The following is a 26,637-nucleotide window of genomic DNA, read 5'->3' as shown; positions in this document are numbered from 1 at the left end:
CATTAGATCTCATCTTGAAAGATGTTGAGCTACCTCCATTGAGGTGCTCAGCACTGTCAATGCTAACTGAAGTCAGTGCCAGTAGGTTTTCATCACCTTACAGGTTTAGGTGATTAGTTTGCTTTCTGTGTGTGTCTGTCTAAATTCTGGCCTCGAGCGGGATTTCCCCTTTGGTCCCCCACCCCCAGACTTGTTTGTGACTTTGTAAAGTGCCGGGGCTGGATGCTGCCAAAGTATTCGAAGGAGAGAAAGAAAATCCCACAGATTATTATGTTGGATCATATTAAAGAAGTTCTGTATTAAAATCATAAACGAGTTTGATTCCCCATAGTTTAAATTCCAGGGCATTACTAATTAAGAGGTCTCTTGGTTTTTGGTCTCTTGTTTTTACTATTTCTCTCCCGCTCTGTGTGAAACTTGCAAGCTGCTAATTGTGTTAGTACATCCTAAAACAGAGTCTGTTCTCAAAGCAATACTTTGTAACAACAACTACTCACACACAGAGAGACTCAAAGTGATACTTTTTAACAACAGAAACAGCACACAAAGACACCCTGCCCTTTTTTTGTATTTATCTCACTTTGTTAACAATTGTGATTAAAATAGGGATAGAGGATGTATGTGGATGGATGCTTGGTGTGGATAATAAATGAATGATCAGGGAGGTGCCAGCCTAAAAATCCAGTGTGGATCAGCTGAAGAGGGCGTCAAGTGGAAATAACCAGAGGACCTCCGGAGGGCAGACTGGAATCCACCCAACAGCCTCGGATGGGAGAACCGAAGAACAAGATAACATCTGGCAGCACGGAGCCGTCAGGAATGTGCCATCTGCTGATTGATTCAGCAACAGCATGATGAAGCAATTCCCATAGACTGGAACAGGAAGAAATTCCTATAAAAATGGATTCTAGAAAGTGAGAACTTTGGAGTCTGATTCTGCAAACCAACTTCCAGGAGCATCAGATGTGCATCTGACGAGGCCCTGCTCCCTCCTCATGTCCAGGCCACCTGGCCAGTGGCTTGGCATGAGCAACTCTAAGGCTGGTAACTCTGATAACAACCTTGCAGAACCTCTGTGTGCATGTGTGTGTGTGTGTGTGTGAGCGAATGAATGTGTGAATAAATATGAGATGGAATGGAATGTTATAGCTATAACTAACTGCTTACTATGATTCTTTCTGTATTCACAATAAATGTGGCATTTTGCCATATCCCCTTTGATAAGATCCTGCTGGTTTTATTTTATTGGTATAACACCGCAGCCAATCTAGCAGCAAATGCAGGAAGCTTTCCCACAGACCAGCCTCCAAACAGCACTTAAAAAAAAAACCAAAAAACCCCCATACATTTTTAACCACTACTTTTTTTACCTCTTTATCCCACAGAGAGGTAACAGAAATGTTCAGTGCCGACCTCTGTGCTAAGCCAGACTCTGAACTGAGTCTGTGACAGAAGTCAGCAATAAAAACCCAACCCTAGAACTACATTTGTGAAACTTCAAATGTTATGGGCAAAAGATATTTGTCCATGTTTGCAGCCTTTACATGCATTAAATGGCACACAGAGATTGGTTGCGGTAACAGATAGGGCAAATACTTGCACACAGCATTGCCTTTGCCCAGCTGTAGCATGCTGTAATTAAGGCCCTTCCCTGTCTAAGGCCAGAGTCATAAAGAACAGTTATTTTAGTATTTGAATGTAAGTGAATAAATGGAATTTCTATCCATTAACCTTTGGAAGTAGAGAATAAGTGGTTCTAGGCACAATTAATTACTTATTTCTAGGAAATCATTACTGAGTCTATGTATTTATAAAAAGCTGGAATTTATGCACACTGTGCAACTCAATATTTCAATGTATACTAGGGCAATTTGGTCTTTCTGGATTTTGTTGGCTTCCCCCTGAGTCCTTCTGCAGGACCAGATCCTGCCTAGCCCTTTTGTGGATGCAGATGAGTTGTGGGGAGACCTAAGGAGCTATGTCGTCATGCCCCCTGCTCCCTACACATCTACAGCTCCTCTCTCATTTAGACAGCTAAATCAATGGTGAGATTTTCCAAAGAGTTTGGCATGTTAGGTGTACACTGGATGTTGAGTTCTTTTGAAAATTCAGCCACAAGTATCACAGTGGGAACTGTGGGGTGCTGAGCACTTAAAAATTTGGCCTGCCAGACATAGTTGCAGTCACTCTGCCCCCTCACTTGTTTGTCTGAGGCCCTGAAGGGGTAGGTAGGAAGCGGGGCTATGGCCTCATCCTCTCTTCTCTGCAACAGCCCACATCAAGTGGAGTAAGCTGCACCATGTGGAGGGGTGTAACAGTGGATGGACTCCTCTGTGCACAATGGAGCTCATATGGGGTTCGGTCTCTTAGGGATCCCTCTTTCTTTGCTCCCTTTGGAGTTGTGGCACTTGCTTGCCCAGTGATTTGTGCTAAAACGCTCCCCTGCTGAGGCTCCACACTGCTGCAGTGCTTACTTTGAACCATTGTCCAAGTGGCTACCACCCTTCTCTCTGCCTGCTGAAAAGCACCCACCTCTTGAAGCAATTCCTGCCTATTTCAGTTTGCAACATTTGGCATCACTAGGATTTTCTTCTCCTTTGTCACTTTCCCCCTTGCACATGCATGGTTATTGCTGTATGAAACGCCTGCACTCTCCATTAGTGAGACAGTGCTGTATTCCCACTGCAAATAGAGGCTTCGAAACAAGCAAACCCCAGTAATTCAGTGAGATGGGGGCTTTTAGCCAGTTAGAAGGAGATTATCTAGAGTTTGTTAGATGTTTGGCTGCATGTGTGTGTTCTCCCTGTGTGCTGACCACAGCACGGCACCATAGTGTAGACATAGCTCAAGACAATATAGAGATTTGAACCCAGCTATGCAGGATTAGTGCATAAATCCACTGGGCTGACTGGCCTATGTTTATAAGATACTGCAACACATTAGAATGCATTCAAAGGTGCCATTTATATTTAAAAGTTCAGAGATGTTTCTTGAAATAATGCCCTTCTGACCTCACAAAACATAGTCATAGAGAATCTCAACACTTTCCAGAAGAATTCACTCAGTGATGCCTCAGTGATGCTTCTGTTTGATTCTGGCTGAGGTAAGTCGGATGCTTTCATTAGCATACAATCTGTAAAGCAGATTTCTGCCTTGTTTGGTTGAGACTAAAAAAAAGACACCTCTTTCCCACATATTTTCCTTTAAATATTGCATCTGGAAAAAGTGAGAAACTTGTTCAAATATTTCCAATTATTTGGACAGGAATATTAGAGTGATGAAGTCCATTCTAATTATTTCATCCAGTACAGAAGTGATGATATAATTGCAAATAACAAAATAGTTTTAAATGTACAGTCAGATCTCTCAGTAAATTATTACTGTGTGCAGAAAACATATGGTTGCCAGAACTGAGTAGTTAGCTTTTCTAAGGTGGCCATCATCTTGTGCTTGTTCAATGGGTTATGTGAAAAGAGCTTGGAGGGCTCCATACAGGCACCAGGGGAAAAGCAACCACAACATTAAGGAGAAAATCTCGGTTAACTGGGGCTAATTGACAACTGTGATGAGTCTCAGGAAGGTCAAGTACCAACTGGGCAAGAAGACAATATTCTCTCACTCCTAGAATTGCTGTCTCCTAGTCAGGGCTGAGTTGGATGCATAGGACAGCTACAGGAATAACATACATTTGCTTCTACAGTAATTCAAAAATCATTGGCGGAAGAGGGGGCGGTCACCACCTTGTTCCTCTTTCTGGATGTGCTGTCTCTCCATCTCAGTACTAGTTCCACAAGCCCTGGGGTAGCCCTTCTTCACGGTTCCATTAAGTTACGTGATATTTTACAGAACCCACCTGCTTTACAACATCCACTTCTTCAAATCTGTTCATTCAGTGGCTCCACTGCCTGGATAAAAGAGCAGATAGAAAAGGGAGCTGCTCCTAAGCCAGATGGAGTTAAGCCCATTCAAATAATACAGCTCTTCAAATGGCCCCAGAGCTTGCAGTCACCACAGGGTGACACATGATGACATGCGCAATATTGATGCGAGTGATTTAGGTGATGAACTGAAAGCCCTTTCAAGATACGTTTCAGCTGGATCAACTCCAAAGGGTGTTCTGTAATATCTGTGCACAAATAAGATGACCACCCTCTTTCCAAATGCTTTTGTTTCTCTGCACATACTTCCAACACTTCCTGTAACAGTTGCCAGCGGAGAACGCAGCTTCTCCAAGCTGAAGTTAATAAAAACACATCTTTGCTCCCCAATGACACAGGACAGGCTGGTTGGCCTTGCAATCATCTCAATAGAGCATAAACTTGCCCAGACTGTGGACCTTCAGCAGGAAACAGCTCAAATCTTTGCAACCAAGAAGGTTGATTATTCAAACAGATAAAAATGCCAGTGTTTACTATGCAGACAAGAAAAGTTACATTTGCTGTTCAGGTGTTTGAAAGTTAAGTGTTACTTAAAATTTTTGAACAAGGCATTTTAAGTTGTTAGTTCTCCTTTATTGGGGTAGGTAGCAGAGCAGTACCATGAGAGGAGTAGAACAGGAAGAAGGCAGAATTGAGACCTGTCAAAGTTTTGGCCCAAGCGAAGGGTATGGGGGCGTCATTTGAGCTCCCCGCCTCAGGTGCCAAAATGTTGTGGGCCGGCCCTGTCCACCTGCATTTTCTCTCACCCAGTGCTCTCTCCTGGAGGTTGGGTGACAGATATCTAGCAAGCTTGGCTTTGATCTATGGGTGATCACAAAGCTCAGTGAAATTGTTGGGCATGCTGTCTGCCTTCCATTCAGGCTAAATGAGTGTGCAATTAAATGCCCTTTTGGTTAGTGATAGCTGGAAGCCACCACCAAAGGACTTGACTGAACACAAACACAGGGTCTTGGGACTGATTGTTATTGCTGCTGTATGTGCATGTTTGAGTCAGAAACAGCCAGATGAGTGAAAAAGCCCAGGAAACAGCAAGAGAAGCCCTTGTAACATGAACCTGAGAGAAAGCTAAGAGAGAGAGCATAAGAAGGCAGCCAGACTGGGATGCCCCCCTGCAGCAGGCCATGGCACCACACAGGCATCTGACTCAGTTTCTCCTCAGTACAACCATAAAAAGAACAGTCTCTCTCTCAGTGTCCACTTCAAAATACCACCTCTGGGTATAATTTATTCACGTACATATAGAATAGTCTATAGAACCCTCATAACAAAGCTGTTCTCCCAATTGCCACAGTAAAACAGAGAAATGTACAGCAATTTTTCAAGCTCCTCACCCATGAGCCCATCAGCAATGTCACACTGTGAGAGAGCTTTTTGGCCAGGGTGCTCATTGGAGAGAGGCTTGGAACTGTGAGCAAACAAACTGCCTCCTGTTTGTTCATTCTTTGTATATAAACAGGGTTGCATCAAAGACATACCTGATGCCATCATCATTTTCTCCTTCTACTTGAAACAACCCCCAAGAGGTAACCCCCCCCCCCCCCGACTCTCAGTTCACTTCTTACCCTTATGCTTGGAACAGTATCCCCCTCTTCTCAAGCAAGAAGCGAGTCCTGCTCTTCCTTCAAATCCCTCCTTTCAAACCCGCTTCTTTCATTTAACTTCTCAGTACTGACCCTCTCCTCAATAAGGTTTGCTCCCACTTTTGAGCCTGCTTCTTTATCATTTGTATTGTACCACTCAGACAGTAATCTCACATAAGGTCAGATTCCCAGCTGGTGTAAGTCAACATAGCTCTACTGAAGTCACTGAACCCAGTTGTACACTAGACATATATCAGTCTAACTACATTGCTCAAGGGTGTGAAAAATCCACAGTAGTTATAACTAAACTAACCCGCTGTGTAGCCATCGCTATGTTGCTAGGAAAACTTCTCCCATCGACAGAGCTACCCCCTTGGGGAGGTGGATTAACGACACCAATGGGAGCAGCTCTCCCATCAGCATAGTAGCATCTTCACTAAAGCTGTACGTGAAGACAAGCCCTCAGGAGCCATCTCTTTGTCTTCTTACAAGTGTCTGAAGTGCTATGAATGTTTATGGTGCTCTACAACAAGATGAAAAGAAATCATTTCCTGATTTGGTGTTCACTAGCAGTAAACTGTTGCAAGTTGATGAACACCATTAGTTGTCACTATAGGTTGTTAGTTAGCACTCTTTTACCTTGTGGCATTCATCAACAACTCAAAGTTGGATAGTGGTGACATTCATCAAGGAGTTTTAAATTCCTTTTCTGTAATTCCATTTAATAGAGAAACAGAAATCAACTGAATACATCAATATCTGCATAATAGCAAGTTGCTTATTTATCCTGGCTTTGTACGATTAGTGTGTTGAAAGATTATCCCACCAAAAACCAAAAAAAAAAAAAAATGGTTTCCGTTTTTCCCTAGATCAACAAAGAAACTTATGTAAGCTTTTCTACAAAAGACCCAGGCATACTAATATTGAATCAACCTTTCTGGTTTTAATTAAAAAATGTGTTATGAATACACACTAGTAAGCCAAAGATAGTATGAAAAACTGTTTCTTGTTTGAATAGTTTAGATGATCATTCTGCAGCAGGAAACTGTTGCATTAATCATCGAAGAACAGCTCACATACAGATCAAAGTATCTGACATCATCCCCTGACTCCTGATCTAGACACAACGAGGCAACAGCACCAATAGCACACAATGAGCTGGCAAACGCCGAACCATTTGGAGAAGTTCAGGGGTGCACATTAAGCCAAGGCATTTTTCAGAAAGCAATTCCTTGGCTTGGAGACATTCTGGATGTTGTAGACAAAAGCTTGTTTTCTGGTATTTTAATAGGTGAATAAGCAAATGAAAAAGAATTCTAGATCTCAGAATGAGATTCTGGATGTAATTTTTTAAAAAAATTTGGTATTGAAATAGTTTACAATAGGACACAACTTTTTATTTACAATAATCAGCATAGCTCCATTCACTTCTATACCAGTAGGATCCATCTGAGGATCTGGCCCTATGTTTCCCCCCCTGCTTATGTTATATAGGATTAGAATTATTTGACTTTTTTAGACTTCTGAGATGTTTGCAGCTGGTTTGCACTGACTGGTCATAAATGAACATTTATGCAATCATGTTAATAGATTAATAGATTATAAGGCAAGATAGGACAATTGTGATACTTTGGTCTGACCCTCTGTAGAATACAAGTCATAGAACTTCCCTGAATTAATCCCTGTTTGAATAAGAGCAGATCCTTTAGAAAAACATCCAATCTTGATTCAAAAATTGCTGGTGATGGAGAATCCACCACAACCCTAGGTAAGCTGTTCCAACAGTAAATTACCATCATTGTTAAAAATTTGCACCTTATTTCAAGGCTAAACCTGTTCAGCTTCAACGTCCAGCCACTGGATCTTGTTATACCTTTGTCTTCTTGTTTGAAATGCCCTCTATCATCACATTTCTTTTCCCCATGTAGATTGTTGGATGCATTTCAGAATCTAGTTATCTAAACTACACGGGTCAGATTCTCATTTACACCAATGTTTTTCCAGAGTAACTATTAACTACATAGGTTTTACTGTTGTCTTAAAGAGCAAATTAATGCTGTCATTTAAACCACAGCTAAAGACATGGACAGCTATTTAAAGGTGTAATAAAATAATCTGAAGTGATGGGTTAGTGTCATCTACTGCTGCACAGAAACAGATGGATGCTGAATACAAGTGAGTTGAAATTATTTTATATCTAATATATTATCATATTGCACCAGATAGCGAGGACAAAGGTCCAGATCCTCAGCTGGTATAAATCAGCATTGTTCCACTGTGATGTACAGAACTGTGCTGATTTACACTAACTTAGGATTTCGCCCAGCATTTTGACTGGTTGGTGTCTGCACTATTTTGAATTGGAAACATGTTAGTAATTCTCTTCACTGCTGTCCAACAACTGGAAAAACTGCACAGCCAGCCATAGCAGGGTTCCCATCATTTAAGAGCCACAGCAGACTGATTAGACTTTGACAGTGTCTTACACAAACTTTGGATCTCTAAAATACACAAAAGAGGTCTCACACCCAGCAAATGCTCCTCAGAGTCTGACACTGATTCACACAGATGCCATGTAGTTTTCATGTGACAGCCAGCCACAGCAATGTTAAAGTAGCTTCAGATGCCTTATTCACGTAGCCAGCCTTCCACCGCACCCACACACCACATAAAATTAAACATAAAAAGATACATTCATAGTAAGAGTTAATTTGTACTTGGTTTTGAAAACAACAGCATACTACTTGGCCATTTCTCCAAAACCCAAACAAGCAACTTTTCATATATCAGAAACAGCAGTGAACTTTCCAGCCACAGTATTGCGCTTCCGTAGAGCGAGCATTTAGGGGAATATAATTGTAAACAGATATTCACAGATATGAAACTGAATCTGTGACAAATCACAATACACAATCCCAGAGCCCAGCCTTGCTTCAAAAGGGATCTCAGTCAGCTTAAAGCCATGCTGCTATCATTTCTTTGTGAAGTAAGAAACACGCCCATTCACAGCTGAGTATTCAGAGTTTCAGCACCACACCTGATGGACAGTGCTTTGACACTGCTTTAGCCAAACTCCTTCCCTCCAGACATACTAAACCTTCATTCTCAGACTGCAGCTCATTTTCATTAAACTCCTATGACAAGGGATACTCACATTGTTTTCGGTCAGACAGTCTGTGGATCTCCTAAGGTTCAGCTGTTTCTCTCACTCTCAGCAGCTAGCAAAGATGGCTTTCCAGCTCTGCTTCTGATGCAACCAGTCTCTTAGTATTGTAGGCACTGTTACTGAGATAGGAGTGGTAGGCATAAGCTACTGAGCATGCCTGCACCTCACATCACACAGTAGGAAGTAGAGGAAATCCACAGATGCACACCCTCTGTAATTCAGGGCAGAATAAAGTCCTAGAGTGACTAATATAAATGGAACTCCCCCCCCCAGCTGTCTGCATCCTGACTCCTCTAGATCTAATAATAGGGCATTTATTCTCAGCTGTGTAGTGCATGGAAATTAAAAGTATTTCCATCTTTGAATTTTTTTAAAGAATCCTTTATATCTTTTTCCTTAAACAATGGAAGCACTACTGTTCTATGTCTGTAGTTAAATTATGAGTGTAAAATCCAATTGGCAAGTGAACACTGTTGGATTAAGAGAGGGAGAGCATGCATAAATATCAGCTAGGCCAGGAAGAAAATTCCCCCAATACAATATTGCATTTGCCTCTGAACCATCCAAGATTGGCCCTGACTGGAGACAGGATGCCAGACTAGATGAACCAATTTTTTTTCTGATCAGGTGCAGCAATGAAGCCAGACTGCAGAGGACTCGCAGCACCTGCCAAAATACAGGGAAGAATGTCTGCTTACCTCCACACATGTGCAATTTCTTATGCCTTCTTCTTTTTGCTCCCCCTACTGTGAGGAGTCCAAAATCCTTCTTGAATCCAATGTGTTTTCCTCTTTGTCAGTGCTTCTCTCTTTGGTTGTCCTCCTGACCATGCAAGTGAAATCCATTCTGGAAGAGAAAGCACAACAAAACATTTAAATCCAGGTCACTCTGCAATCAGATAAAGGGATGAAACAGTGCAGAGAGATCATTTAACCAATGTAAATCCAGCACAGTCTCCCCATGACATGAATTTTTGGTTTAGTTGGTGTGTTATCCAACACTCCATGTAGCCAGTCTTTCCACTCACTCTTGTGGGAGCTGGCTCAGAACAGATCTATGCCTGGACAAGGGAAAGTTTTAAACAGCACAAACAACGGAGTATTTGAGAATCTAGACCTCAGAGATGGATGGGCTGGTAGTATGGAGAAGCATCTTGTTAGTCTGGTGGCAGTGGTGAGTTCCAAAGAAAGTGTTTCAGATGCAGGACCTCACGAAGGCTCATTTTCACGTCAAGTTAGTGAGCAGAGGTAGAGGTCTTCACCCATCCATCTACCCACATATTCTGCTAAACCCTGCCACTCCTGGTGAGTGGAACAATATATGCCCCATAATAGTTAGCTAAAGAAATAGATTGGGGAGCATAAAACACACCAGAACCCAATCGAAGGGAAATAGAGTGCTATGAAAAAGCCCAGCTTTGAGGTCATCTGATATTTGCTTAGATCCTAAGTGCCAAATCCTGCTGTCATAGCAGTGCTTTGTACATGGGACCTACCAGGAAGCTGAGGGGATGAAATCCTCCTAGCCCAAATGTTACACATGTATTGCAGCCAGGGGATCCATATAGCAATGGACCCAACAGTCACAGCCTCTTTTTCCCCATGCCCCAGTATTTAAATCCCCGCTGGGCACTGACTTGAAGACCAGGATGTAGAGAAAATGAAAAGCAATTCAGAAAAAAAGCTAGTCAACCTTTTCCAAATCTAAAAGCTTCAAGCAGGCTCAGGTCTGCATTGGAGTTTGGACATAGGTCCAGAATGGTTCATGTTTTAATCCAAAGCAATTAACCCATTTTCTTAATATTATATATTACAAAGCATGTTCCTTAAAAAGAGAAAACAACCACCCATAAGAGTCCCAAGCTAAAATGATCACAGGAGCAGCAGGTGGGTATTAAGTCCAGAGGTGACTGTATCAGGTAATTGCTAAATCACTTGCTTGCCCTTTGGCTTCATTTCACTGCAGATAAACACTACTTTAAACCTATATTAAGGACATTCGAACAGATCTGCTAAGGTGTGTGGCTCAATACTTACCTCCAGGATCCTGGCAAAGCTACTACACTGATCGTGTCGTCAAAGACATTGGTATATAGACATTGGTAAATACGGACATTGAGAACTCAGTTCTGCTCTGAGATGCATGGCGCAGTTCACATGAAGGGAGAGGCATGATTAGATTTCAGTTACCTGATCATCCTCGTTTCATGAACCATAAGCAGCTACCCTGTCAAAACATCTTCAGGTTTCAAGCATCTTCAGCCACTAAAGGAAACAAATTCTCACTGCCCTCTGAGAAGCAGAGCCTATTGTAACAGCATTCTCAAACCAGACATAGTTCTCCGTTTGCTGAAGAAAATCCACAGAGAAGTGGGTGATAGTTTTTTGTTAGCTTTTAAAACATAAATTGTGTCAAATACACTGGAAGGGTTGGAACTCTGTGTTCCAAGGTGGAAGAGCTTGGTGTAGCTCGAAAGCTTCTCTCTCTCACTAATAGATAGAAGTTGGTCCAATAAAAGATATTACCTCCCCCCATGCCATCTTTCCAAAGGTGGGGTATTCCTGGCTACTCTGGGCCAGGCTATCAGAGGCTTTTGTCTTTCTAGGAAGAGATGCAGAGACACCCTGTGGTGGCTGAAAGTATATGAGAAGAGTGCGTCAAATAGCTTATTTGATGATTTTTTGCAATATGTTTCAAATAAAGTCTTGTATTAGATTAGAGAGGAAGAATGATCGTGCAGTTAAGGGGGAGTTCCTGTGATGCTGGGCAAGTAATTTCATCACTCTGTCCCTCAGTGGGATGAGGATACTTTCCTGTTTCTTACCCTTTGAATTGCTATTTGGGACCAGTGATGCTCTCTCACGATGGATACATGCAATGTCTAACACAGTGGGGCTCCTACCTTGTTGAGGGCCTCTGAGTCCTACTGAGAATACATGAGGAAAAGCAAATGGGCTGTGTCTGTATGGTAGTCTTCTGTCTTCCTATCCTGACAGTCTTCCCAAGCTGGGGTAAAATCATACTTAGGTAACAGCCGCGGTAAAACTGGTCTGGGAATGTTTTTAAACTGATAAATAAATATTTCTTTCCTGGGCTGAGGCCACGTGCACAAACATGGCAGTGTCAAGGCCACTTACGAATGGACATACTAGCAGCACACAGGCTACACAAGTAGAAACAAAGGTACCAGTCTAATAAAACACACTCTGAGAGAGGAGTCTTTAACACACACTCATGTCTTGTAGTGCTAGTAGAGAGCCGTTCACTCGGGCATTTTGCTCCAGAATAGCTAGGGATGGAAGAGAGTTGTCAATTTGGTCCATGTCACTTGGCCTTAGGCAATATTATACATCTGTTCAGAGCTGGATGTCCTTAATTCCCCCTAACCTAATACCTTGATAGCACTCTTTAACCAACAAAGCAGCTATATCAGGAATTATGAAGCAAGCCTTCAGATGGAATCACTAAGCCCTGGTCTACACTAGGACTTTAGGTCGAATTTAGCAGCGTTAAATCGATGCAAACCTGCACCCCTTCACACAATGAAGCCCTTTATTTCGACTTAAAGGGCTCTTAAAATCGATTTCCTTACTCCACCCCTGACAAGTGGATTAGCGCTTAAATCGACGTTGCTGGCTCGAATTTGGGGTACTGTGGACTCAATTCGATGGTATTGGCCTCCGGGAGCTATCCCAGAGTGCTCCATTGTGACTGCTCTGGACAGCACTCTCAACTCAGATGCACTGGCCAGGTAGACAGGAAAAGAACTGCGAACTTTTAAATCTCATTTCCTGTTTGGCCAGCGTGGCAAGCTGCAGGTGACCATGCAGAGCTCATCAGCACAGGTGACCATGATGGAGTCCCAGAATTGCAAAAGATCTCCAGCATGGACCCAACGGGAGGTACGGGATCTGATCGCTGTTTGGGGAGAGGAATCCGTGCTATCAGAACTCCGTTCCAGTTTTTGAAAAGCCAAAACCTTTGTCAAAATCTCCCAGGGCATGAAGGACAGAGGCCATAACAGGGACCTGAAGCAGTGCCGTGTGAAACTGAAGGACCTGAGGCAAGCCTACCAGAAAACCAGAGAGGCGAACAGCCGCTCTGGGTCAGAGCCCCAAACATGCCGTTTCTATGATGAGCTGCATGCCATTTTAGGGGGTTCAGCCACCACTACCCCAGCTGTGTTGTTTGACTCCTTCAATGGAGATGGAGGCAACATGGAAGCAGGTTTTGGGGACGAAGAAGAAGAAGAAGAAGATGAGGAGGAGGAGATTGTAGATAGCTCACAGCAAGCAAGCGGAGAAACTGGTTTTCCCAAACGCCAGGAACTGTTTCTCACCCTGGACCTGGAGCCAGTACCCCCCGAACCCACCCAAGGCTGCCTCCTGGACCCAGCAGGCGGAGAAAGGACCTCTGGTGAGTGTACCTTTTAAAATACTATACATGGTTTAAAAGCAAGCATGTGAAAGGATTACTTTGCCCTGGCATTCGCGGTTCTCCTAGATGTACTCCTAAAGCCTTTGCAAAAGGTTTCTGGGGAGGGCAGCCTTATTGCGTCCTTCATGGTAGGACACTTTACCACTCCAGGCCAGTAACACGTACTCGGGAATCACTGTAGAACAAAGCATTGCAGTGTATGTTTGCTGGCATTCAAACAACATCCGTTCTTTATCTCTCTGTGTTATCCTCAGGAGAGTGAGATATAATTCATGGTCACCTGGTTGAAATAGAGTGCTTTTCTTCAGGGGACACTCAGAGGAGCCCATTCCTGCTGGGCTGTTTGCCTGTGGCTAAACAGAAATGTTCCCCGCTGTTAGCCACAGGGAGGGGGGAGGGTTGAGGGGGTAGCCACGCGGTGGGGGGAGGCAAAATGCGACCTTGTAACGAAAGCACATGTGCTATGTATGTAATGTTAACAGCAAGGATTACCCTGAAAGAGTGTAGCCACTGTTTTATAAAATGTGTCTTTTTAAATACTGCTGTCCCTTTTTTTCTCCACCAGCTGCATGTGTTTCAATGATCACAGGATCTTCTCCTTCCCAGAGGCTAGTGAAGCTTAGAAAGAAAAAAAAACGCACTCGCGATGAAATGTTCTCCGAGCTCATGCTGTCCTCCCACACTGACAGAGCACAGACGAATGCGTGGAGGCAAATAATGTCAGAGTGCAGGAAAGCACAAAATGACTGGGAGGAGAGGTGGCGGGCTGAAGAGAGGGCTGAAGCTCAAATGTGGCGGCAGCATGATGAGAGGAGGCAGGATTCAATGCTGAGGCTGCTGCAGGACCAAACCAGTATGCTCCAGTGTATGGTTGAGCTGCAGCAAAGGCAGCTGGAGCACAGACTGCCACTGCAGCCCCTGAGTAACCAACCGCCCTCCTCCCCAAGTTCCATAGCCTCCGCACCCAGACGCCCAAGAACGCGGTGGGGGGGCCTCCGGCCAACCAGCCACTCCACCACAGAGGATTGCCCAAAAAAAAGAAGGCTGTCATTCAATAAATTTTAAAGTTGTAAACTTTTAAAGTGCTGTGCTTAAAGTGCTGTGTGGCATTTTCCTTCCCTCCTCCACCACCCCTCCTGGGCTACCTTGGTAGTCATCCCCCTATTTGTGTGATGAATGAATAAAGAATGCATGAATGTGAAGCAACAATGACTTTATTGCCTCTGCAAGCAGTGATTGACGGTAGGAGGGGCAGGTGGTTAGCTTACAGGGAAGTAGAGTGAACCAAGGGGCAGGGGGTTTCATCAAGGAGAAACCAACAGAACTTTCACACCGTAGCCTGGCCAGTCATGAAACTGGTTTTCAAAGCTTCTCTGATGCGTACCGCGCCCTCCTGTGCTCTTCTAACCGCCCTGGTGTCTAGCTGTGCGTAACCAGCAGCCAGGTGATTTGCCTCAATCTCCCACCCCGCCATAAACGTCTCCCCCTTACTCTCACAGATATTGTGGAGCGCACAGCAAGCAGTAATAACAGTGGGAATATTGGTTTCGCTGAGGTCTAAGCGAGTCAGTAAACTGCGCCAGCGCGCCTTTAAATGTCCAAATGCACATTCTACCACCATTCTGCACTTGCTCAGCCTGTAGTTGAACAGCTCCTGACTACTGTCCAGGCTGCCTGTGTACGGCTTCATGAGCCATGGCATTAAGCGGTAGGCTGGGTCCCCAAGGATACATATAGGCATTTCAACATCCCCAACAGTTATTTTCTGGTCTGGGAATAAAGTCCCTTCCTGCAGCTTTTGAAACAGACCAGAGTTCCTGAAGATGCGAGCGTCATGCACCTTTCCCGGCCATCCCACGTTGATGTTGGTGAAACGTCCCTTGTGATCCACCAGAGCTTGCAGCACTATCGAAAAGTACCCCTTGCGGTTTATGTACTCACCGGCTTGGTGCTCCAGTGCCAAGATAGGGATATGGGTTCCGTCTATGGCCCCACCACAGTTAGGGAATCCCATTGCAGCAAAGCCATCCACTATGACCTGCACATTTCCCAGGGTCACTACCCTTGATATCAGCAGATCTTTGATTGCGTGGGCTACTTGCATCACAGCAGCCCCCACAGTAGATTTGCCCACTCCAAATTGATTCCCAACTGACCGGTAGCTGTCTGGCGTTGCAAGCTTCCACAGGGCTATCGCCACTCACTTCTCAACTGTGAGGGCTGCTCTCATCTTGGTATTCATGCGCTTCAGGGCAGGGGAAAGCAAGTCACAAAGTTCCATGAAAGTGCCCTTACGCATGCGAAAGTTTCGCAGCCACTGGGAATCGTCCCAGACCTGCAACACTATGCGGTCCCACCAGTCTGTGCTTGTTTCCAGAGCCCAGAATCGGCGTTCCACAGCATGAACCTGCCCCATTAGCACCATGATGCATGCATTGGCAGGGCCCATGCTTTCAGAGAAATCTGTGTCCATGTCCTCATCACTCACGTGACCGCGCTGACGTCGCCTCCTCGCCCGGTATCGCGTTGCCATGTTCTGGTGCTGCATATACTGCTGGATAATGCGTGTGGTGTTTAATGTGCTCCTAATTGCCAAAGTGAGCTGAGCGGCCTCCATGCTTGCCTTGGTATGGCGTCCGCACAGAAAAAAGGCACGGAACGATTGTCTGCCGTTGCTCTGATGGAGGGAGGGGCGACTGACGTCATGGCTTACAGGGTTGGCTTCAGGGAGCTAAAATCAACAAAGGGGGTGTCTTTATATCAAGGAGTATTTCAGGCAGGACTTCACGGAGGGTTCCAATAGGAAACGGTGCATCTAAGTTATCGTTCTTATTGGAACAAGAAGGTTAGCCTGGCCTCTGATTGATACATGGCTAGATTTACCTCGCTGCACCTTCTCTGTGAGTGACTGCAGTGTGACCTAGAAGAATGAGTCCCCTAGACGGGGGTGGGGGGGAAGCAAATGAATACAGAACAAATCTGGTCTATTTCTTGTTTTGATCCACTCCATATATCTTTTACATCTTTGGCTGGCAGCAGACGGTGCAGAAGGACTGCATGCCATCCACATCTCATGGCTGCTCGGCAGAAGATGGTACAGTACGACTGCTAGCCATCCTCATCTCTTGCCTGCCTGGCAGAAGATGGTACAAAACGACTGCTAGCAATCCTCATCTCTTGCCTGCCTGGCAGAAGATGGTACAGTACGACTGCTAGCAGTCCGTATCGCCTGCCCGCTCACCATAAGACGGTTCAATAGGACTGACTGCAGGACTAAAGAGAATGACCTGGTCAAGTCACTCCAAATTTAGTCCCTGCGCCCATGTCTGTCCAGGCACTCCCAGCCGACGTGGCCAGGAGCACCTCGGACATGACGATGACGGCTACCAGTCGTACTGTATCGTCTGCTGCCACAAGGCAAGGGGTTGCTGCTACTGTGTAGCAATGCCGTACCGCGTCTGCCAGCACCCAGGAGTCATAGGGTGACTGTTACCTGAGCGGGCTCCATGCTTTCCATGGTATGGCATCTGCACAGGTAACTCAGGAAAAAAGGCGCAAAACGATTGTCTGTCCTTGCTTTCACGGAGGGAGGGAGGGAATGGGGGCCTGACGATATGTACCCAGAACCACCCGCGACAATGTTTTAGCCCCATCAGGCATTGGGATCTCAACCCAGAATTCCAATGGGCAGCGGAGACTGTGGGAACTGTGGGATAGCTACCCACAGTGCAACGCTCCGGAAGTCAACTCTAGCCTCGGTACTGTGGAAGCGCTCCGCCGAGTTAATGCACTTAATGCACTTAGAGCATTTTCTGTGAGGACACACACACTCGAATATATAAAACCGATTTCTAAAAAAACGACTTCTATAAATTCAACCTTATTCCGTAGTGTAGACATACCCTGAGTATCAATGATCAAACAGCATTCCAAGGCTCTGAAGGTACCATGCCTTTCTTGCCATTACTTAGAGCTAATACAGAATTATAGCATTTAATTACTTGGAAATGCTGTTTTGTGTCTGTGTCCCCAAAAATCTATAATTGTTCCACCTGAAGACTATTAGTCTTCTCCTAGCTTTTTTTAAGTAGGATCCAGATATTAGAGACACTTTGCAGGCTGAAGTGCTGAGCTCTAATTGCTTTTAATTTTGTTTTAACAGTGATATTTTGGAGATTGTGTGTGTGTGTGTGTGTGTGAGGGAGCCTCTGAGGTAACCAAGAATACTTGGCCATTATTTCGGTATATTAGGAACGCCATCAGTAAAAACACACAGACAATTAATTACGGTGTTAAAAGCAATGGAAAGCAAAAGACCCTGAAATATAAATGGGGTGGAAGAAAAGAGATAAGTGCTCAGTCATTCAGAAGCTCAGCACAGCACATAATCACATACATAACTGTAAGGACAAGAATAGTTCTATTACAAGGACTAGCTACATTAGACTAATGAGTACAGATAGTAAAGAGAATATGGGCAACTTAATCTTACTGGGCCCAGTCCTGTAAAAAATCCATATATAGGGCCTGACCAAAGTCTTTGGAACTGGGAGTCTTTCCACTGACTTCAATGGGCTTTAGAACAGGTCCATTTTGAGTACCTTCGCTTTTCCATTACCTACTTTCCCATACATTTACATTGATAACCTTAATGTTACACTGATCTTCAAACTCCTGTTTAAAGAGAAAAACGAATAAGCTACCTAACTTCAGCATTAATAGTAAAATAGCTTCATCTGCAGGGCCCTGAACTCACCACTGAGAGGTAGAGGAAATTCCTGCCTCTCCAGCTGCTGCCACTTAGGTGGAGATTATGGTCTACTCTTCAAAGCTGGTTTAATAGGGAAGCTTCAAATTGAGACTGCTGTATCCCTACTACAGAAAAACACGTCTTTTTTTTTTTTATCAGGCAGGCCTTGAATTTGAAGTAGGTTGTGGAAAGCATTAAAAACTACAGAGAGACCTGTGAGGTCTGTAAATGTCTGACACCTGCAACTTTCTTCTCTCCTTGATGTTGGGGCACTTTTTTTAGAGAATGTTTCCTTGTGCATTTCAATGAGATATTCACAACCTCTTTCATCGCAGCTTACCTCTGTTCACTCTGCACAGAGAAAACACACCAGGCCCTAGATTAATCACAGAAAGGGAGGGACTTCCCTCTGCTCTGCTAAAAAATGTGGGCAGCTGCCTACTGAGCGCAAGAGTGAGGTTAACTGCTGAGTGGCTCTGCTACTCCTGAGTTCTTTCTACTTTCCACATTCACACATGTCATAGTGTGTTCTTGGTAAGCAATTATAACTGAATTAATAAAAGTGAGAGCTAGATTGGTCCTGATTCTGCAAGGAGAGCTGTACACAAAAGACCTCTGTGCCGGCATGGAGCTTGTTGTAGGATCTGGGCTGTGGACTATTGTATGCGAGGACACAAAGGCTAAAATTAAGGAAAATACATAGCTCAGCCATGATGGATTTTCTGATCACTCGCTAACTCAATAGAATGCTACCTCCTTTGCATTCATTCCTAAAAATTAGGGTTGTGTGATTTATTTTAGAAAACAATTATTGGGAAATACTTCAAACTACAACATATGGGCAGGATGGGCCGAAGCTGCTTCCCAGCAATTTGGAGCAAGTCAAACCTACTATGTGAGTCAATCAACCAAAAGTGAATGCAATTACTGAATATCAAATGTAGAGCAGAGAGACTAATTTAATCACAGAGGCCACAGGGATAGTGCTTGGAGACGAAGCAGCACAATGCGGAAATTAAGATTAATCAAATATTTTATCAGGAAAAAGAAGAAATTATTTTCAAGCAGTGGCCAAGTGCCTTCCCTGCCTGTTGCTTTATGCTAGTTCCATCTCAAGAAATCAGTTTGCTGTTCCCCTTCTCTGTCTGTACAAGATTGTTTTATTATCTCCTATTATTTGCTTTTATCAAGTGAGCATCTTTCTATTTCTTTGGAAATTAGTTTAATAGTACATGGTAGCACCTAGAATAGAGACATTTATCTTACTTAACAGCCATACCTATTATCCATAGCTTAGTTAAGTAAAAATAGCCATACTTACCCCTTCTTCTTCCCTTAGGATTTTCCAAAGCAGGTGTTTGCTCCATCTGATGGAAAGTGCCTGCTGTCTGAACTCCACAAAACCTGCTGCATTCCTGGAACATCCACAGGTTAGTACAGAAACTTGTCTATATAATTCAATTGTACATTGTTACTCATGTTGTTTTGTGATAGCAGCATAGATCTGTGAACCTGCCATCTCCTGCTCTCATTTGTTTTATTGTTGCTGTTATAGTTAAGATGAGCTGGCAGAAGGCAAAGAGGGAGAGTAAAGATGACAGCGTAGGTGATATGAAACATGGAAGGAAAAAGAGAGAGCGTCTGTTTAAGAAAAGGTTTTCTGCACTGAATTTCTTCTCTGGGCCTTCCAAGAGTAAACTGTAAGTAGGTCTGAGGCTGAATGCTCAATGACTCATGATAAGCAGCTGTACTAGACACAGTGCAGGGTCCCATAGCATAATCTTTAACTAGAGGCCGTTACTTATACGTAATACTTTTCACTTCTAAATCATCTTCTAACCAAAGCCCACAAAAAGCTTTACAAACAACCCTGTGATCTGCTTTTACAAACTGGGAAACTGAGGTATAGAAAGATTGAATGACTTATGTGGATTTGTTTCCCAGTGCCCACATTTACTTGTTAGTACCCTTGTACAGTACTTGTTAACACTGAGTTGTGACAGCCCTGGAAATCACTTCCAGGACTAACATTACTAAGCTGGTGAATCAGTGTTTGCACTGGTATTGTATCCTGGAATCACGGCAGAAGTAAGGTGACCATATGTCCCATTTTTTAAAGGGACAGTCCAGTTTTTTGGGACTTTTTCTTATATAGGCGCCTCTTACCCCCCACCCCAGTCCCGTTTTTTCACAGTTGCTATCTGGTCACCCTAGAGAGAAGACATGATATGGTAGCAATATATAGGTAGAGCTGAAATCAACACACAACTTTATAGGTACTTGAAAGTTGCAAGTGTGGTGAGGTGTGTGTATGATACCACATTTTGAGTTGTGGGCTTAAACTTCAGTTCTTCCCTCTGAAATATGATCATGTAAAACTGATGTCTCTTTACTCAGCAGGCTTGCTCCTTGATTAACTGCTTTTCTACATACTTGTTAGCCCCATTGGAATGTTGATTGTTATTACCTACTACCTTTCTTAGTGTCATTCATGTCACTCCAGGTCCCCCTTAGATGAGATTAAACTGAGGGCATGCACAGTGCAGAAATTATTGTGGATTGCTAACAAATTAACTTGAAAAAATGTCCTCGCCCAACCCATAGTCCAAAGCTGCTTTCTTTGCAGCTCTGCTAAAAGTAGTCTGTCTTTGGTCATTAGACCCAGGAAATTATGATCTTAGCAAGAAGAGCATGTAAGTATCAGCAATTAGTACATTAGGCTTGATAGCCACATCAACTTGTTACATGCTTGGCACAGATTAAAATAAACTAGCCAGAAATGACACTGAGAGCCAAACTCTGTTCTAGATTACACTGGACCAAATATGGAATAACTCTATTAATGGCAGTAGGGTTACACTAGCAGAACTGGACCCTGAGACATGAGTTGCGATGGAACATGGACAGATTTTGTGGGTTACATTTGCTCTCTTCTCGGGAGCTTGTTCTGGGGACAGAACGGGGTAAGAATTCAATTTCAATATAATGATAAAAACAGGAAAATCATGCTTTCCAAGACAAGGAGGCCTCAAACTAATCTGAAAGTGAGGACAGCTGAAAATGGAATAGAGATTTTTCCAAATTTGTTATAAAAAGCAGTACTGTTCTAGCTGCCCACTCTCTCAGTATTTTACTACACCAACAAGCTGACATAACAGCGCCAGTCCTCACATGGATTGAATGTATTTCTTCGGATCCTACTGTCTCGGTACATAGAAGTACCAATAAGCCCCGATCCCGCAAACACTGTTTGGGGACTATTCATGTAAGTGCTTGCAGGATTGAGACCTCAGTTAGCATTCAACTCAGCAGAAGGACACTGTTATACTCAGGTCATTACTCTTCATTTTTGTGAGTGCTAGCAGTGTCCCCTTTTAAGCTTTTCCAGTTGTCTCTGTTGAAGGACAGAGCATTGTCATGTTTTCCTGCTAGTCGCTGAAGCTGCATGTGAGTTCACAAATGCAAATGGGCACTTTGTAGGATATATTTGGACTTTGTTTTACTAACTAGGGCCTGATGCCTGCAACGATCTCTGCACGGGCAGACCCCTGCACCGAGCCCTATGGAAGTCTGCACATGGGACTCCTTGCAGGATCAGCTCCATGGAAAGTGCATATGTGTGGCTGTGTGTAGTGCCAAAGCGAAACTGCTGTTCTAAATTAAAGCCTCTTTCAAGATACCTGCAGTAACTTTCACTGAAAGAGGGCATTCAAGACAGCTTTGTTCTACAATTTTAAAACAAGCAGCTCAAAAATTCCAGCTTTGAAAAAGCAAGGTCTGTGACCTGTAGCATATTGTAAGTACCAGACTCTGCTTATTCCTTCCACACACATATTCTTCAATGGTGTTTAAATATGGCACCTGTTGTTTAGAACATGCCACAGAGAAAACCTCGAGGGGGGGGGGCGGGGTTAAAAATAGGGCATTAACAGCTTCTGCTAAGCTCATTTTGCTATCAAAACTTTATAGGTTAAATTTGTCACTGTTTTCCTTCTATTCCAGCCCTCAGGGGAGGAATCGGGTTTTTGAGGACAAGAAGAGATGTTTACACAGGAAAGGTTCCAAAAAAATGAAGCCCCCAAGGGATGAAATGTGTTCTCTAAGGCAGCCACACTCGGGGAAAATGTGTCCGAAATGTGAAATCATCATCTGCCGGAAGTGTGAGACACTGCACTCAGAAAGCAGTTTCATTGCCCACAGCTTATTGGATCACTATGACCGAGGAGACGCCTGCTGCGGTACTGTATTCCCCAAAGGCCATCATGGAAATAGGGGTGATCAAGGACTCAAAGTAGATTCCTTGTTTATGCAAGATGCTGAAGCTCCAAAACATTAAAACTCCAGCCCTACACTTGGATCCATATAGGCTCAGCTTGGAGTTGGCATGGATCTGAAAGCAGGACTGGGGTCTAAAATTGCATTGCATGCTTGCTACATATACCAGCTGCACATTGAATAAACCTAAATATTGTGAGCTCTTCATATGTAAAGTAGTTTATAAGTGTGTGAGCTGAAAGCTTTTTAGGCCTACTAGGACCTATGTTTGCTCCGTAATAGCATCCTCTTAAAATGGATAGCATTCTCCATGCCACTCTCTATGAAACAGGTTAATCAGCTGCAGCAGGAGTAGTGCAGAATCCTAGATGCAGATCTTGACAGTGAATGAAGAATTTTGGCTTATATTTGTTGGTAAGGTGTAGGGCTGTTCAGAGGTTTTTTTTATTACTGATCTGGCATATTAAACACTTTTTTAAATTTATTTTTAAACTGCGTGAGCATGTATGTGAAATCAGAGAGACAGCCTTAGTGTCTCAAGTCTTCTGTTTATCCACAGGAATCCTTACATCCCTCCATTTCCCCACAAGCAATCCTCCCATACCCTCTAGTTCAGGGACTCTCTGTAGCTTCTCTCACCATCTTCCCATGCCTGGGGCTCTGTCTGTCCATTCCCTGCCCCCTATCAGCAGACAGGGTGTATGATGTCCCAGGTTATCGTTCCCCACTCTTCCCCCTCATGCCAGCAGCTGTGCACACCCCCATTCCCCTTATCCCTCAAAGCAGGTGCTATCCTCTCCTCTGCACATACAAGGGTCTCCCAACTCCCCCACCCCCACCCCACAATGGCAGGGGCTGTGTGCACCCTCCATTGTCTCCTTTCTGTCACGGAGATGAGTCATTCAGTGTGTCAACATACTAAACTCTATTAGGAGGATAGGCAGAGAGGCTAGAGACGGTTAGGGTGGAAGGTGGTGTTTGTATTACTGCAGCACCTACCAACCCCAGTCATGGACCAGGATCCCACTGCACTAGGAGCTGTACCAACAAAGAATCAGAAGGTGCCATTAGTTTGACGTACAGACAATTGTAAAGGTGCTTGAAGCTGTGGTTCTGCTAAACAGAGGGCAGGGGCACTTTTTACATCTCCCATGTTTCCCCTTAGGGTTTTGCCCTTCTATGCCCCCAAATAGTGTTCTGCCCCCTACTATCCCCAACATTCATTGAAATTGTAGAATTGACTGGCTGTGGCATTCAAAATTTATATTGCAGACAGACAAAGAGAAATGGTGTTTAAAGCATCCCACATGTGGCTAATCAGAGTAGAACACTGTGTACCTGTTCTATTGAAGTGAAACAAATTACAGATGGGGCCTAGCTGCCCATATCATACTAGGATAACCATCTTCCATCTCAGATGCTCCCATTAGCAGTTAAGGCTCGATCCTGCACCTGTAAGAGAGTCTGCATTGCTACCATGGTCCGTGGGAGTTGAGAGCATTCAAGCACTTGATAGGGTTAGCTTTAGTTGTGTAAAATGGGCATCTGAGCAAAATTCTACTCTGAGTGATCAAATGTGGCAGATGGCTGTAGGCGTAAGGAGCCCATATCCAAAGAGAAGTTCAGTTATATGCCCAAGCAGTAAAAGTTCATCTCTGATCAACCTTTTTGTTATCCCCCTAAACACAGAAGATTATTCTAAGACATAACATGCTGATCTGCATGGAGCATCTCGAAGAACAGCTTTCTTTGTATTATTAGAGCACACAAAATGTACCCAAATGCACCTTTGCTTTTGTGCCTGAAGACATTGTCAATGATACAGTTTGTATGATCATGGTCATGGTACTGAATTGCAGCTTGCAGACACAAAATGCCTTGCTTTCCTAGCCAGGTGGAGAGTGGTTTGCCAACCACCTTAGAACTGGAAAAGAAACTGAATGGTACTAAATCTTACCCTTATAAAGAAATGACTTTAAACACTTACTAAATAGGGGCAGTTTTGAGAACTCAGTGTGTGGGAGATTCAGACATATAGGCTATGCCTTGTATGTATGTTATTAATAGCAGCCAGTAACAGTTATTGTACTTATTTGAAAAAAACTATATTCTTTAATAAAGCTGAAGCCTCTGTGTGCCTATGTCAGTGTTGTAACTCATCTCATGAAAAATGCAACATGCAGATTTTTAAGTGCAGGTTCCTCAGATCATAGACAAACATCTCAGTCCATTTACCCTGAGAAAAAGCCTTAAGGTGGCTCGTGAAAAGAGTTTTCAGACAAAATGTGAAAGATTCAATTTTATTTCCTGTTTAAATGTTCATGGTTCATTTTTTGCTCTCCTGGTTAAGAATTTTGGTTGGGGTGGAGAGATTTAATTCCACAGCTTCCACTGATACCAAAGGGAGTTGTGTTGCCTATCGCAGCTTTGGAAAAAACTCAGCCTCTGCTCTTATTCACAGAAAAATCACTAGAGAGCATGTGTATATTTTCTTTAAAAAACCCAAACAAGTAAGTAGGCATGGAGACCACCAGCCTTGTAAAATCTTGGGGGAGAAGCTATTTTCTTTACTATTTTGCCTGGATTGGGGTTCACAGTTGCTACAATAATAGGTATCCTTATCCCTTGCAGGGGTCCTTTTAGGTCAGTTTTCGGGTACAGTGGGGCAGCTTGTACTGATGCATGTGCTCTACCATGGTCTCTAACTAGAGAATTTCATTTTCCGAGATCATTACTCATCTCCCAGCACCACTACTCAAGGTGAATTGTTTTAAAGATTACAAAAAAGGTTGACATGTATGAACATATAATTTCATCTTTAGTATTAAAGACAGGTGATAGTGTTAGATTAATACAGTATATTAAAAAGATTGATAATCGGAATACTGATTGCACACATTAAGAATAACATTTGAAATCACATCTTTGTTTTACTGAAAAGGAATAAAATCATCATAGTCTGACACTATAATAACTAAGTCTCTACTAGCTAATTATCTGATTTCAATAGTTCCAACAAACCAAATAATAGGATCAGGTTATATTATGAATAGTCATATTAGATGATCTGAATCAATTCAGACTGTTTAAAAACGATATGCGGTAAGAGTTATGAAATCAACATAAATATACACAGCTGTGAGGGAGTGAAAGGGAAGCTGCCTCCCTTGGAACACAAATATGAGTTAGCACTTAACAAGCAAATACCTAGATGGACAGTTGTGAACATCTGCCACCTTCAAGCAGTGAGTGCAGGAAGAGAGGGAAGGAATATACAGAAGATGAAGCACCTTTAGGGAGCAGCATACCTACCACACACTTATGAAGTCAAACAAGAGAGATGACGACAAAACAATTTACAATTTATGCTCTGGAAAAGGGTGCTATTACAGCTTATTTATCTTAGGTCTGGGTGTCTAGGTGTATCTTCTCTTCTACAAACATGAGCGACTGCAGCTAAAGGGACTGCTTTAACAAAGGGGAATATTTTTTTAAAAAGCAAACGGTACATAACAGGGTAACTTATTACAATTACCCTCCTCAACATCTACTTAAAATAATGTGAAACTTCATGAATCAGAAGATGTTTCAGTCTCATAATTTGTAGTCAGGATTCCATGTATTTGACAGCAGTGGAATTTAAGTCTTGCTGTAGATTTAAACTATACAATCTAAGCTTTTCATTCACCTGATAACTATGTCTAGTCACCTATCTATAATAATTATTTGAGGGTGTCAACAAACATGTGCACCAGGGTGATACAGTGTACTTGCACTTTCAGAAAGCCTTTGACAAGGTTCCCCACCAAAGGCTCCTAAGTCAAGGTGTAAGAGGGAAGGTCTTCTCATCCATCAGTAACTGCTTAAAAGGTAGGGAACAAAGGGTAGGAATAAATTATCAGCTTTCACAGTGGAGAAAGATAAATAGCAGGGTCCCCCAAGGATCTGTATTGGGACCAGTGCTGTTCAACATATTCATAAATGATCTGGAAAATGGGGTAAACAGTGAGGTGGCAAAGTTGGCAGATAATACAAAATTACTCAAGACAGTTAAGTTCACAGCTGACTGTGAAGAGTACAAATGGATCTTCCAAAGCTGGGCAACAAAAAGGCAAATGAAATTCAATGTTGATAAATGAAAACTAATGTACAGTGGAAAACAATCCCAACTCTACATACAAAAATTATGGGGATCTAAATTAGTCATTCCCTCTCAAAGTGCTCTTGGAGTCATTCTGGATAGTCCTCTGAAAACAGCTGCTCAGTGTGCTTCAGCAGTCAAAAAAGCTAACAGCATGTTAGGAACCATTAGGAAAGGGATAGATAAGACAAAAATATCATAATGCAACTATATAAATCCAGGGTACATCCACATGTTGAATACTGCATTCGGTTCTGGTCGCCTCAAAAAAGATATTAGAATTGGAAAAAGTACAGAGAAAGGCAAGTAAAATGAGTAGCGGTATGGAATAGCTTCCATATGACAAGAGA

At 43.2% G+C, this 26,637-nt stretch overlaps 1 protein-coding gene across 1 annotated transcript in view; it reads right to left on the bottom strand.

The window, feature by feature from the left end:
• The window catches only part of LOC311526540 (vesicle-associated membrane protein 1-like), a 103,451-nt gene extending 79,888 nt beyond the window's left edge, over positions 1-23,563 (bottom strand). Inside the window, exons 1-4 of the mRNA XM_084639694.1 lie at positions 23,485-23,563; positions 19,193-19,286; positions 9,383-9,530; positions 8,673-8,803 (exon numbers count right to left, since the gene is read on the bottom strand). Of these exons, the coding sequence (XP_084495820.1) occupies positions 8,673-8,674 (2 nt within the window). The 5' untranslated portion in view covers positions 8,675-8,803; positions 9,383-9,530; positions 19,193-19,286; positions 23,485-23,563. The remainder of the gene's footprint in view (positions 1-8,672; positions 8,804-9,382; positions 9,531-19,192; positions 19,287-23,484) is intronic.
• Positions 23,564-26,637: the final 3,074 nt, after the last annotated feature.

The sequence above is a fragment of the Lepidochelys olivacea genome, assembly GCF_965140295.1.
Source record: "Lepidochelys olivacea isolate rLepOli2 genome assembly, chromosome: 9".
Lineage (NCBI taxonomy): Eukaryota > Metazoa > Chordata > Testudines > Cheloniidae > Lepidochelys > Lepidochelys olivacea.
The sequence above is the reverse complement of the archived record's forward strand: the minus strand, read 5'-3'. Positions and strand labels throughout refer to the sequence as shown.